Source organism: Tachypleus tridentatus, chromosome 7, assembly GCF_004210375.1.
Source record: "Tachypleus tridentatus isolate NWPU-2018 chromosome 7, ASM421037v1, whole genome shotgun sequence".
Lineage (NCBI taxonomy): Eukaryota > Metazoa > Arthropoda > Merostomata > Xiphosura > Limulidae > Tachypleus > Tachypleus tridentatus.
The window spans coordinates 153,270,164-153,285,539 of record NC_134831.1 but is presented as its reverse complement, the minus strand read 5'-3'; the positions used below and the strand labels follow the sequence as shown (position 1 = coordinate 153,285,539).

At 30.0% G+C, this 15,376-nt stretch overlaps 1 protein-coding gene and 1 long non-coding RNA gene across 14 annotated transcripts in view; one reads left to right on the top strand and one right to left on the bottom strand.

Annotated features, from left to right (window-relative positions):
• The window catches only part of LOC143256934 (uncharacterized), a 496,333-nt gene that overhangs the window by 229,160 nt on the left and 251,797 nt on the right, over positions 1 to 15,376 (top strand). The window lies entirely within an intron of this gene.
• The window catches only part of LOC143256929 (chromodomain-helicase-DNA-binding protein 7-like), a 183,856-nt gene that overhangs the window by 141,731 nt on the left and 26,749 nt on the right, over positions 1 to 15,376 (bottom strand). Inside the window, 5 exon segments of the mRNA XM_076514817.1 lie at positions 5,700 to 5,820; positions 9,146 to 9,219; positions 9,646 to 9,711; positions 11,832 to 11,963; positions 13,665 to 13,770. Coding sequence (XP_076370932.1) covers positions 5,700 to 5,820; positions 9,146 to 9,219; positions 9,646 to 9,711; positions 11,832 to 11,963; positions 13,665 to 13,770 — 499 coding nt within the window.

Genomic DNA, 15,376 nt, shown 5'->3' with positions numbered 1-15,376 from the left:
GAATGTGCTATTTACATAGAAAAATACAGTACGAGGTGCACCTGAATTCCTACTTTTATCTATTGCAACATTAACTTTCTATAAATGGCAGGTAATATTTTATAAATATTAAATCATGAGATGTGGCCAACTATTCTTGAAGTACTCTAGAAAAAAAAATCAGGTTCCTCATGGAAACAATTTCACTGCCTTTGTTGTTTACTCTTTATAATAATTTTCTTAATGACTGAGAGGATAAATTTACAGCACTTATCAAAAATTACAAGTGTCATAAAGGTGATAGCTTAATATGAATTTCTTTATTAATACTAAAGAAAACAATGTTCATAGATTTTATAATCCAGACTTTGTCCTATGTTTTGTCTTAGTCAACATACATTTAAATTAAATATGAAATATTTTATATTACCCACTGACTTTGAGTATTAAGCAATTCTGATACCTATATTTCATAGCACTGCATAAAACCACATAACAATGTCAAAGTGGTTAAACAGTAGTGAACTGCTTTCACAGCACCCTGAAGTACACTAAGAACCTACAGTCATGTGAAAATGTTAAAACTACCTATGAAAGATGGTGTATTTTTGTAACATTTTTGGTTATATAGATATTTAATCTCAATTTTAACAATACTGAAATATTATAGGAATATAGCTAAACAATTAAAACTGAAGAAAAGACTTTTCAAGATCTTCTGTAAATGTAATTCAACAAAAATGCATATTCTAACTGAGGAAAAAGTTAGGACACCCCCACATTTATTCCCACTTAAAATGGCTCAACTCACACACAGGTGCATCACACAAGGTGCACATGATTAGAAGATCATTACTCAGCATTTTGAATGAGGCTTGCCCTATTTAAACCTCAGAAATTTAGTTTGGTGTGCTCCTGACTGTTGAAGTGAGAGCAAAAGAGCTGTCTAAGGCCTTCAGAAAGAAAACTGTAGCAGCTTATGAGTCTGGTAAGGGATTTAAAAATATCCCAAAGGATTTTGAAATCAGCCATTCCACTGTCTGGAAAATAGTCAACAAGTGGAGGGCTTTCAAAACAAATGCCAACATGCCCAGGTCTGGTCGTCCAAGCAAGTTCACCCCACCAGCAGACCGCAAGATGCTAAAAGAGGTCTCCAAAAACCCTAACATGTCATCATAGGACCTACAAAAGGCTCTGGCTACTGTTGATGTGAAAGTGCATGGCTTGACAATCAGAAAGAGACTGCACAACTTTAACTTGCATGGGAAGTGTGCAAGGAGGAAACCTTTGCTCCCTAAGAGAAACATCAAGGCCAGACTGAAGTTTGCCAGAGAGAATGTAGACAAAGGCCAGGACTTCTGGAATAATGTTCTTTGGACAGATGAGTCCAAATTTGAATTATTTGGACATCAGAACAGAGGATATGTTTGGCATAAACCAAATACAGCATTCCAAGAAAAGAACCTCATACCAACTGTGAAGCATGAAGGTAAAAGTGTCATGCTTTGGGGCTGCTTTGCTGCAGCAGGATCAGAGGGTACTTGAGGATCATATGAGACCATCTGTACGAAAATTAAAGCTGAAGTGGAATTAGACCCTGCAACATGACAATGACCCAAAACATACCAGTAAATCCACCAAGGACTGGCTGAAAACTATGAAATGGAGAGTCCTGGAATGGCTGAATCAAAGCCCAGATCTTAATCCCATTGAGATACTGTGGGGTGACTTGAAATGGGCTGTACATGCAAGAAACCCCTCAAACTTCTCACAGCTGACAGAATTCTGCATTGAAGAGTGGGGCAAACTTTCTTCAGACTGATGTCATAGACTGGTAGATGGCTACAAGAAGCATCTCACTGCAGTTATTTCAGCCAAAGGGGGTAACACTAGCTATTAAAGTGTAGGGTGTCCTAACTTTTTCCTCAGTTAGAATATGCATTTTTGTAGAATTACATTTACAGAAGATCTTGAAAAGTCTTTTCTTCTATTTTAATTGTTTAGTTATATTCCTATAATCTCTCAGTATTGTTTAAATTGAGATTAAATATCTATATATCCAAAAATGTTACAAAAATACACAGGCTTTCATAGGGTGTCCTAACTTTTTTACATGACTGTATATCTCCACATTTCAGTTATCTAGAAAAGTTGTGCCAAAAGTTCTATTAGTTATAACATATACTGCATATTAGTTTGGGTAAAAAAAGTTACCAATAAACCTCTCCAATCACATCAATCAAATGGACACAAGTAGGAAATGTTGTCTCTTACTACATATAAGAGAATGCTGGAATACATTTTACCCTTGCAAAAGTTTCATGAATTGAATTTCTAATGAAAACACATTTATTAACACACATCTTGTAACCAGTAATTATGAAAAATAACTAGAACTAAAATGAAAAAAAATGCACTAAAATAATATATATTTGAAATTTAGTCAATGAAAAATAATGAATTTCATTATTAACAAAATGTGCAGTAAAAATTCTATGGATTAAGGTTCTATTAGCCCTTATCATACTGGAAGGGTGAAACCAAAATCCTTAATTTTTTTGTAAGTGTAAATACTTAAACAAATTGCATGAAACTTAGTAAAAAATTACTAAATAGAAGATAGTTTCTGCTTACAAAAATACATATAATTTGTTTTATCTTTTCTATCAGTTTTTCTCATAGTAAAATTTCCTTCATGGTCTTTTATTTGTAAAAAACATTTGAAATATTTAAGAATTTAATTTTTTTTATTATTCATTAAGAAAATCCATCTTACATATCCAGTCAGTTTCAACTTGAATGACATTTATTAACTGTTTTGAAACTTTGCCAATTGCTGTATTCACCAGTTATGGTTCTCAACTGTTAATAAAACACATGGAAAAACTGACAATAACTGAACAGTGATCTAAAATGCAAACATTCAGCTTTGCCAATTGGTAATATTGCTAAGCAGACCCCATCTTGTTAGGTATTCACAAGTTAAGGCCTGAAAACACCATTAACAGCGAGGATATTCAACTGACGTGAAGAGTGGTTATAAAATGCTTTTGTAATTTGTCTGCTACTCATAATTATTATAACAAAAATTTACTGATATTATTTTCTTATGCTTAAATGCAGTGGCACTTTAGCAATTGCTTACTCATGATGTAATGATATGTGCAGTTGTATTTGAATGTAGGTGTACTGATTAATAAAGATTATAGAATTACTGATTTTTTAATTACATTAAAGTCAAACAATGTCATTACATATAATAATAATAATAATATATATTCTAATTGAATACATAAAAAACATTTAAATGAAATATGCAGGCATTTCTACAGTTGAAAACCCAAACTACAACATTTATGCTACTAAGAACTAAATAAAGCATTTTGACATTAATGCAACTTTGTAGAAAATTTTACACACAGCTGACAAATAAAAATGTTTACCAAAAATACAGTTATTACTCAGGAAAAGCATAATTTTTAGAACATTCTATTCTTTGATTTCAGAGCCATAAACAAGAAAAATCAGACCATAATTGCCATGCCTACCTGCCACATCCTCTCTTTCCCAAACTACTAATAGTTCCCTCTAACATTTTAATCTGTCAAACAGCTTATTATAGAATAATGTTTTCTGTACAAAGAGTTGTCTATTTCACTTCCAGTTCAAACCCTATTTCCATGGGAAACACATTGGCAAAATTATAGAATTTGTAATGGCTCTTAATTGCATAGTTAGAAAACCAGAAAAATTATGATAGTTAAAGATCATGGTTATATTTTTGATAATGACTATTCTGTGTTCTTAAATAAAAAATTATTTAGTGCTTCAGTCCCAGTAATACAGAAAAGGAAAGTGAAGTTTCACAGTTTTTAGATTTCATTTATATCATTTCTGAAACATCCTCAAAGGATATCAAAAGTTTTGTTCAAGGTAACTGTTTATATTTTATTTCTCACTTTTTCTATCACATTACTAACTCTAGCTATTGTCATCAATACAAAATGCAATAAAATTATTAAAATTAGAAAAAAACATTTGAGTTTTTGTAGAATATTTTTAAAGATGTTATTTTGCTTATATTATTGCTTATATTAATAATTTTAGGTCTTTTTTTTCATTTCACTGTTTTTAATGTTTTATTTTCTGTTTTTTCCCTTTACTGCTCATTATTCATCTCAATACAAGTAAATGGTACCCTTCAGGCATATTACAGGTTCTTTGGAAGACATGTGCAACCCATCAGCAAACTTTTCACTCAGTACATAACAATAAAAGCATTGAAAGTGGACACGAAGAACAAAAATATATCTCAAAATGGCTGGTATGAGTATTAACACTTTTACCACTAAGGAGAGAACAATGTTTCAAACTTCCTAGGTCATCTTCTTTTTTTTTTTTCTTAACCTGAAGATGACCTAGGAAGGTCAAAACATTGTTCTCTCCTTATCGGTAAGTGTTAATACCCATACCAGCCATTCTGAGATATGTTTTATTTCAAGTGGGTTTCTTGTCATCAAGGACACAAAGAACAATGCATGATAGTGATACACACATTTATGTAACATTTTGCATGGAGGCTATAAAGCTCAAACACATCTGTTGAAGGTGTACATGGCAGCTGTAAGGGGTTGAAAAAATATATTATTTGTTTTAACTGTATTCATTCAGAGAACTTTGAAATAAAAGATCAAAAGGTTATCTAAGTATCTCATCATCTACACATACATCTGCACCACTGTTACTGTATTATTGAAAATACAAAGTATCAAAGCATAGAATTTTCATAGCTTGTTGGTTACATGCTAACACATCTGAAACTTTAAGCAGTTTTTATTTTGAAATAACGATCTCAAAACTTGGATGAAATATAACTTCATATCATAAAACACATCATAGTATTAAATTATTTTAAATAAATTTCTATCAAAGTGTTTAATTAAATTTTGAATGTCACACTATGACTTGAGCAGAAAAATATTTAAAGGGGATCTCATTGTAAAAGGTATAAATTATAATAGTTGGAGGACATTGTTTGCTTTGTAAATGTTATTATTCTGGGTTCTTAGGTGCATTATTATAAAACAATAATTTTTAACTTCATCAGCAAATGACAGCAAAAAAAACACGAGATAAAGCTATATTTCTTGTTTTTCATTTATTGATATATCATTAACTAAAATGTAAAGATTGGAAGTTTATTAGGTTATACAAGTTTAGACTAGACAAAATAAAAATATTAATTGTCAACATTTTTGTTGCATAGTTAAGCAATCTACAGCAGTGATTGCCTCTATATATATACACAATCAGTAAATCAAAAATAGAATAATTCAAATGCAAATGAGCTTATTACATTTTATTTGTCAAAATACATTTAATTTCAGAATTTTATTGGTTTGTATGCACTCATATTTTTGCTTTACTGATTATAGAAAATAATACGAGTTCATGGGTGGATCACAGGTTGGATAAAACCACCTTGAGAGCTGCACCTATCTCACAGGTGGAATGTTGCAAATGCCTGCTTCATTTTACAGACCCTCTTTAATAAAATTAGTAATAGTCAAAAATATTTAACTTAATCCTTGTCAGAAATTAACATGTTCATCTTTATAACCCAATAAATAACTTTATTATCATCAATATTAGACCCTATATGATTACCTCAGCCTAATTATTACTTAGTTATTAATATTTCATATTTCAAACCTACTTACAAAATCAAAGAAGTTACTGGTTGATTCCTTCTTTTGCTTAAACTTTTTAATTTTCTGTAACACTCTTTTGTCTCCTTTTTCTAGTTCTTCTAAGGACTTCCATTCACAATGAATGTAAGATCTACAAGACATAGAAACCCTTTATAATAAAACTCTGTCCAACTTCATATCTTAATATAAAATTTAAACATATTCATATTTTCCTCAATATAGAGAATATTCAATTTTAATGTAATCTAATTATAAAAAAAAACTTAAATTAAAAATTAAATATGGGTGGAGAACATCAATGTCCTGACTTTTGACATGTTTTATTATTAATGCTGCTGTAACCAAGCTTACAACTTTATACACTCTTTTTACAGAAACATTTACAGAGCATAGAGTTGCAGGAACTGAGTACAATGTATTACAGCAATTCAAATTACACAAATCACCAACTTTTAAAACAACCACAACTGATAAAAAGACATGCAGAACAGAATGTATCAGAACTATATTTTGACAACTGAAAAGTTTTTGTCTTTTCATGGAAAGATATGTAACAGTCATATCCAACATAAAATATTCATATTCTCAAATAGTAAAGATATATTCAAATCAATGATATAGAATTTATAAGACAAGGATATCTCATTAATACTTACTGGCACTGAATATCAAAGGAATATGGATTAAATTAGCATATTAGGCCCATTCAGAAAGACAGCTGAAACAAGTCATACCACAGCCATTGTAAGCAAAAAATTGCATGTTGTAACATTATCACATGTACAAAATTTGTTTCCGTGACATATCCATTTACTCATTGCATACCTCAAAGTAGCTGAAGAATGAAATGGGTATTCAAGCTATTCCATATAAAGATATACTATTAAAGTTGCTAGGTTTGTTTGTTTTTTAATTTTATGCGAAATTACACAAGGGCTACCCGAGCTAGCCACCTCCAATTTAGCAGTATAAGACTAGAAGAAAAGCAGCTAGTTATCACCACCCACTGCCAACTCTTGGGCTACTCTTTTACCAATGAATAATTGGATTGACCATCTCATTATAATGCCCCCATGGTTGAAAGGACAAGCATGTTTAGTGTAATGAGGATTCAAACTCACGACCCTTTGATTATGAGTCGAGTGCTAAAGTTGCCAGTTGCAGCAAATATGTATGTGTTAATTGGACTGATGAAATGTGTGATTGAACACTAAATGGATTATGGAAGGCATGCACAGACAAGTCATGTACTTCTTTCAAACCTAAATATAATCTAAAAAGCACGTAAAAATGATTTTAGTGCAACCACACAGAATAGGAAATGTAATGGTTTCAACTAGTTTTTTTCACCATGGTTTGCACAGGCTAACTGAAGAAAAATAAATTTCAGGACTCTTCAGAACACAATTTGATTTTGAAAGAGATAAAAATTTACTGATTTTAACAAAAGATGAATTAAAAAATAATCAATACTTTTATTATATTTCATAAAAAAAGCAGGAACAGATGCAACAGATTCTAGAAAACAAAAACATAATATCTGAACTACTGATTAAACTCATTCATGTATTAAGCCATTGACTGTTGATTTGCCTTACTGCGTACAGTCCACCTCTGGCAGTTGAATGCAAATGTGCTGTATACAGTTTACATTTTGCAAACATTCTGCAAGTTTAAAGCAGCCATAGTCAGCAAGTTAAAAAGAGGTCTAGGAAACAAGCAAATCAAAAAAATACTAAAAGACTGCATATTACTGCATCTCCCATAAATTCTATTCCCTTATTTATAAGTTCACTCAGTTTACTGTTTAGTTCCACTTAATGAAGAACTTTAAAAAAAAAATGGAAATATTGGAAGGGGGGTCAATAAAAACCTTGAGATTTCACTGTGGTGTTTAGTCTGTAACTTTTCTTCTATAAAAACAAGTACACACTCTTAAATGATATTTTCCACATGATTTCATTTCTTGTCAAATATCAGTCATTACAGGGTATGATGATTACAAGTACAATCTCTATCTTTAATGATATATACATTTGCCTCAGATGAAATAAAAGCCCTATAGCTCAAGCGCTTACAAAATGTAGATCTTTCAAAAGTGCTAGGATTATAACATTTTCATTTCATCTCTATCATTCTTGAACCTACGTGTTTTTATAACATCATGAATAGATTTAACTAATTCCTTTATGGCAGTTGGTTTTATGCTAATGATTCTATTGTACTGCTTCCACTTGCATTTCTTTCTCTTTTTATTAATGAATTTGAAATAATAACTAATGAGGAACTTAGACTAGAAGTTGTGTTAATTAATATGTAGCATTTGCTTAAAATGGAATTATGAAAATTCCCTAACATCCATATTCTTTATCCTTCAACAATTTTATGATTTTCAATTTTCACCAACATTTTTTTATGCTAACAGCACCATTCCAACAACAGTCAAATGAAACCTGTTTGTTTTCAGAAGGAAGCACATACTTCAAAGCTTTTCACTGGTAACTGTTGCCAAGTAAGTAAATTTACAGTTTTGAGGATCAAAACTCTGATGAATACAGTTTGTCAATAAAAATAAAAGATACGGGAGCAATGGAGTTATCTTTTCTGATATAATAACTATTGATATTTCAAGTTTCACAACAAGTGAAAAACCCTGATTCACCTTTTATATTGATACAACAGTTACTCTTATATTTTATGTCTGTAGATTATTTTATAGTAATACAACACTCTTGTACAAGTATGCAAAAATTCATCAAGTTGTAATCTTTCATCTTCAGAAATTAACCTAAAGAAACTCTTAGCACATGTATGATACAAACACAAGAAAAGCACTTTCCCTAAGTAACTGTATGCAGTATATTATGGCATGGTAAGAGAGACTGAAGTAATATATTAAGATATTAATATTGTTTTTAATAACTAAGATAATTTTATTTCAAATGATAAAAAACTTTCTTAGTTATTAGAAACAAAACTAATATCTTATTTTAAATGATAAAGAAACTTTCTTAGTATACCTTAATTACTGTTTCAACTGTCTACTTTTAAAAGTATGGTGAAAGAAAAATATTGAATTATAATAAATCAACACCATTTATCACTGACTGAAATTGCACCATTAAGTGTAAAGGAGGCACCAACTGCTCTAATTCAAGCTGTAATTTGAATACTTACGTAAAGGACACAGAAATGGAGAGTTACTTGAAAACAACTGTCATTATAACACAAAGCACTATCTTAAAATAATGTATTTAAATATTTCTTTACAAAATTTCTCTAAAGAATTATCACCAAACAGCTGAGTCTCAAATAGTTATTTCAAAAACATAAATTGTCAACTGCATAAAATTCCTTGGTAGTCTCACACCAGATATGCATTAAAAATCATAAAAATAACATTAAAGCTATAAATTATTCAAATAAATACTCTTCACAAAAGATGCTGAACTTACAGTAATTTATACTTCACAAAAAATTCTTCAACATCAGCTTCAAAGGTTGATTCTTTTTGTAATTCACTCTCAACCTAAACATTGAAATTTAATTTCTGAGTGATATCACTGAATCTCTTTATTGTGAAATCAAAAACTTGCAGTGTTCAACTGAAGATACTTTTTAAGTGATGAGAAACATTGAATTGACTATCAAATTATGACAGAGATAAACAGAAATTAAAGTATGGCAACAATAAGTACACATTAAAAGATATGTTAAACAAGAAAGAATTATTGAATCTATAATACTGATATAGAAAGTGCAATTTCTTAAATGGAATGAATTAGAGAACATGGACAAAAAGAAATTTAGCCCAAAATGTCAAAACTTCATACTCTGATATAAGAAAACAAACACATGAAATACCTGATTTTCATCAAAATAATAGCTATCAACTATTCAAATATACAAGTTATTTTCACTTCACAATAAAGCAAAGCCAATACATATGTCTTACATATCTTTTCACCATTCGTGAGGCTAGTACCTTCTCAACTGCCATTGAGACATCATGGTTTATATCCTGCAGGACAAAATAATAACAGCTGTTCTGTCAAAAAGTAATGCTTCATATGTTAATAAGTCAAAATAATTTGGTTCTAACTTTTGTTATCAGCATTTTCCTTACCGAAAATTATGCTAAAACTAATTTACTTTATTAATAAATAAGTTCACTTTTCAAAAGATAAGAGACAACTGAGAGCGGTACAAAACATTTTCAGTATACCTTAAGTTTCACAAACTCTTAAGAACCTATAGTAGCAAACAGTAATTATAGCGTTTTCAAATACAAAGTCAATAAAAATATAATCAAAATTAAATTATTCTTTATTTTGACAATTAACATTTCATTAAAGAAAACTATATACTAAGAGAATAAAAAGTACCTCTGTTACTTTCCTATACAATATTTGTAGCTGAAAGTAAAATACTGCTTTAATAACAATATCAAAACTTCCAGAGATGTTCCTACGAGTAATTTTATTACGACAGCAATGAATCATTTTGTCCTTACAAGCTGTCCTATTCATCAAATTAAACTTAACCCTAAAAACTGCCTCAAAGTCAGCCCTTATTATTGAAATATTTATCATTCTTTCTTCCTTTACACTCTTAGGTGCTTCCACCACATCCAAAGATAACCCATTGCAGATGTCAATCACTTTGTTGGGAAAATAAAGATGTCTTAGCTGAAGATGATTTCATCCCTGCCAATATTTACATTTGTGTTCCCTAGTCTTACTGTTCTCACCATTAATTAAAAAAAACATATGCAACAACACTATCAACTCCTTCAAAAATCTTATAAAACTCAGAGAGATTCCCTCTAACTCCTCTTGTTTGAAGAGAGAACAAGTTCAGGTATCTATGACAGAAAGAGGTTATAAACAAAATGCCATCACCCAACAACTTAACAAAGCTAACATTATATCAAATAAATCTGCCTTGAAAAAATTACCTAAAACAAATTCTTCTTGTGTTCCACTGTTTATTACCTATTACCCAAAACACCTACACCAAATACTGAAAAAACATATTTACCTCCTTCAACTTAATGGCCAACTAAAATCCATTTTTACAAAAGTTTCTATTATTTAAAAAAATGCAACTTTGCATTCACAATTAATTCATGGTAAATTCAACTTTAAACAGACACCAGATGGAAGTCCTCCTTGCAATAAAAAGTGATGCCAAACCTGTAAGTTCACACAGGAAATGAACAAATTTTCCAATAAAGACAACCAAACACAGCTGAAAGTCATTAAATCCATAACCTGCTCTATTAGAAACGTTATTTACCTAATCAATGGCAAAAATGTAACTTCCACTATGTAGGTCAAACCAAAACTATACAGGAAAAACCATAAATCAATTAAAAAACTGTCAGTTACAAAACATTTTAACATGCCTGGACACTCTGTTGAAAACATCAAACTGATGGGTACAGAAAAAATTTTACATCTGACAAAAACAGGGAAAATGAAGAAACTTACTGAAAGGCACTATTTAATAATGCCAAGTAGTGTACTAATCTTGATTTTAGGATTGCTGACCATCATATATTTATAAAATGATTTTTAAAAACTAAAATCATAATTAAACTTACTTTATATCAACAGATTACTCATGTTTTAATTTCTCTATATTAGTATTATTTCCTATATACTGCATCACATTATCATTTTCTCTACTTCCCACTATGTTTTGCCATCATTTTATTTTCATCTTATTTCCATTTTTAATTTTATCTTTATAAAGATTGGTTAACATTTCTCATAATTATCATCAAACTTAAGTCTTCTGTGAACTGCAAACACACCTTTAGCACATACTAAACCTGACACTAACAGCTAGGTATTTATTGGCTATTCCTCAAGGCCAACTCATTTTGAACATCCAGTTTACATGGCATCAATATCTGTGCATATGTATTTCATCACATTCAGTAACAATAACCCTTTATTCTCCCAAAGAAGAACAGTCAACTATTCGATAAATGCTCAAGTTTTGGGTCCCTTTTTAAAACCATTGTAGAGATAACTTATATAAAATTTGACTCATTCTTTGTTGTATAATTACTAATGTACTTAGTCAACAACTAACTTAATTTTCTGAATTGAAAAATAAATACTTTAATCTCACCACAAACATTTGAATAGCTTTATCAGAATTTTTCCCAAATTCTTGTCCATCTAAGAGAGTATCATTACTAAATGCCAGCTGATCATCATCTTTATATCTCTTTCTATTTGTATTCCTTATGGAACATCGTTTCTAAAAATAAAATAATGAAGCTACATGTATTAACAAAAAAGGAAAAAAAAAACACATACACAGTTACAATGAATCATTTTCTAAGAAGCAATGACAAAACTCTAATGTATAATATTGTTGATGGAAAAAATATATACCGATTTTAGTGTAATAAAGTTTTTTGACAAATGAGTTTTGAAACACTATTTAATGTACTTCATTTACAATTTTACTTTTGTATTTTTTACTTTATTACATGTTACTTTTGTATTTTTGTTGCTACTAAATAATTATTATTTTGACAGAATTCACTCATTTCACAAAATCCCACTATTTCACAACTCACTTCCTGAAAAAAAAAGCCTAAAAGCTTCAAACAAAATAATAAAAGTAAAGGATACAATTGTGGAGATTTCAAGAAATGAATAATGGAAAGAGAAAAAAATGAGAAAAAAATTTGTTTACTTGTACTTAAGAACAAAGCTAAACACTGGTCTATATGTGCTATTTTCAACACGAGTATCAAAAACCCGTTTCTAACATTGTAAGCTGCAGACTTCCTGTTGTGTCACTGGGAATCAGAAGAACAAAAAAGAAAATTAACAATCCATTTCAAATGCATTTTATTTTGCCAAGAAATCAGTAACATCCTAAGTTGAGATTTTTAAAAAAATCATATACAACTCTCTCCAAAATTTAGTAATATGTTCAACAAACTCAAAAGTGGCAACAAGAGGAAAAACAGCAGAGAATGTGAAAAGATAATATGGAGAAACTAAAAGATGATCAGGAACAAAAGTAAAATAAAAAATATTAGAAACAAAACACAAACACACTGGAAATTCAATACCAAATTCAGTAGTAAAAAATGTTATGTATCCATGCCTCAAACATAAAAATAAAGAGGTTTACATTACAAAATACTAATATGATAAAAACTAGAAATGCTGCAACATTAAGAAAAATTACAAATTTTTACAAAAATAATAAAAGCAAACTAAACCACTCTATACAAAGACACTGATTCACCAGGAAGAATATATTATACTGGAACCCACTTCAAATTAAGAGAGTTTGTTTTTGTTTTTGAATTTTGCACAAAGCTAAATGAGGACTATCTGCACCAAATTAAGAGAGAGAACAAATATTACAAGGTACTTAAAAAAGATAACCAATAAATAGAGTGGCTTTTCCAGATCAAAGTAAATCCAATCTTTTAGATTTTAAATTATTATTGTTTTTGTCTTAAAGTACCACCAAAATTTTATAGTGGTTTTTAATAACCTTACAAAACAATAAGTACTCGTATACTCAGAAAATGAACATCATTTTGAAAAACCATCTTACCCTGACTACATACTTTAATAATACCATATAATGTTCATTATATGTAGACCAGAATCTTTACAAAGTTCCAAATAAATATTACAATTAATTTCAGAAGTGTTTGTTTACATTTTCAACATTGTTAGATGAAGTTTCCTTTTTTTCCCAAATATTTGTCTGCTAATTAGTAAACTAATTTTAAGGTTGCACAGATATGTAATGTAGGAAATATTGTATTTTTATTCTTTTGTTCTTTACAAAGGAGCAATGAGTGAGTTAAAAAAAACTACTGTTTAATCCTACAAACAAGTAAATGATGTTTCTAATATCAAATTGTTTCACTTAATTTAATTCGAAGTTCAACAACCAATAAGATATATACATATTAATACTTACCTGAGCTCCCTCCCTCTGAGGTGAGGGTGGTGGGGTTACTTCAAGATCAGAATTGTCTGACGAACCTAGACGCTTTCGTTTTTTCTTGCAAAACTTCAAAGCCACTCTGTAGGATACCACAGGTTACTTTTTTGTTGTTTCTAAATATCTGTATATTTTATAATTATTTGGATATTCTAAAATTTTTAACATAAGACTTGACTGCTTAACATTTCTCAAGGCCTACCTTTAATATTCAGCACATGATGTGGTACAAAATAATCAAAGTCTTTGTAGCTAAAATGTTATCAAAACACAAACTAAAAACTTAAAAGTGTAACAATATAAGTGTAAAATTAGAAAATATATTGCATAAACAAGAGATTCAATAACCAAAGTTTAAGCAAAATTCTTCTGTACAAAACCTTTCAGAACTTTTTATAAATCAATCTAGTTACTTTTAGAAGTACAATTGTTAGAGCTTTAACATTTTTAATTTACTGTAGAAAATCACATTCAGGAACTTATCAATACATAAAAAAACAATAAAACTTGTGCATAAAACTAACACACTCAAAGGTTGATACAATTAAACACATTTTAAAACTGATTCTAAGGAAAAAGATAAGAAAAACATTCAAATCTATAAAAAAAAAATTATTGGAGTTCCATAAATAAATCCATTAAGTGATCACCTATAAATATCAATTTGTTTCATGTAATATAACCAACTAATCAAAATCAGTTTTAGATTATTCTCACTATTCAACTACTCATAATATTACTTTCATAATTTTTTATTATTATTTTCAAATTAATTCAAATTTGTTCAGCTTAAATTAGTGTCATGACCCAAAATTTACTCAAGTGACATAAATTACAATTTTTCTAATCTGAAAATGTATTTCTGATAGATACTCACCCCCTCATACAGAAATGAAAGCTACTTCCTCATGTGTCTGCCTATGAGATTTGCATGCCACTAGCCTTGAGGTAGCTCTCACTTAAATTCAGGTGTTTAATATCCACTTACACTGTGCATAATGATGCCATCATGCAACAAAATCCCTCCACCTATAAGAGGGAGGCACAATCCCTATGTGCTGTAACTTCCCCTAAGCACTAGTGATAACATTATTCTTTGACAGGGCAGGACAACAGATGTGCATAAGAAATAGGGAGAATGAGTAGGAATGTGTCAAGAGGTGAATAGAATATATATCAGAAATACACATATTTTAGAAAATTAACTTCTGAAACAATAACTCACATCTTCACACAGAAATGCTAGAATCTCACACTGAAATGGTGGAGGTCTGGTGTAAAAATTTACCTGGATGAAATCCTTTCAAAAAGTGCAAGAAGGAAAGCTTATGAAGTGTGACACCAGGTAGAACGAGCTCTACAGAGGTTCACCTGTAAGAGTTTGCATTTTGTATCAATCAAATTATATTTTATGCTTGGAATGTGAGGAGTAAAAGGCAAATGAGCTCCAAGAGTTGGAAACAAAAGCAGAATAAAAACATAACTGGCCAAGCTCTTGCACACAAATATTAAGTAAGTAAACGTGTATATTATAGTTTAATGGTGATAAGACTATACATTTGTGTGCACACCTACACCTTAATGAACATGTTTTGACTGCAGGAGCAGGACATATTATAACATTGTTATGTGTTATGTTTCAAAACAGTGTGTGCTCACCATGACTCTACTGAACAGATTGGCTGCAG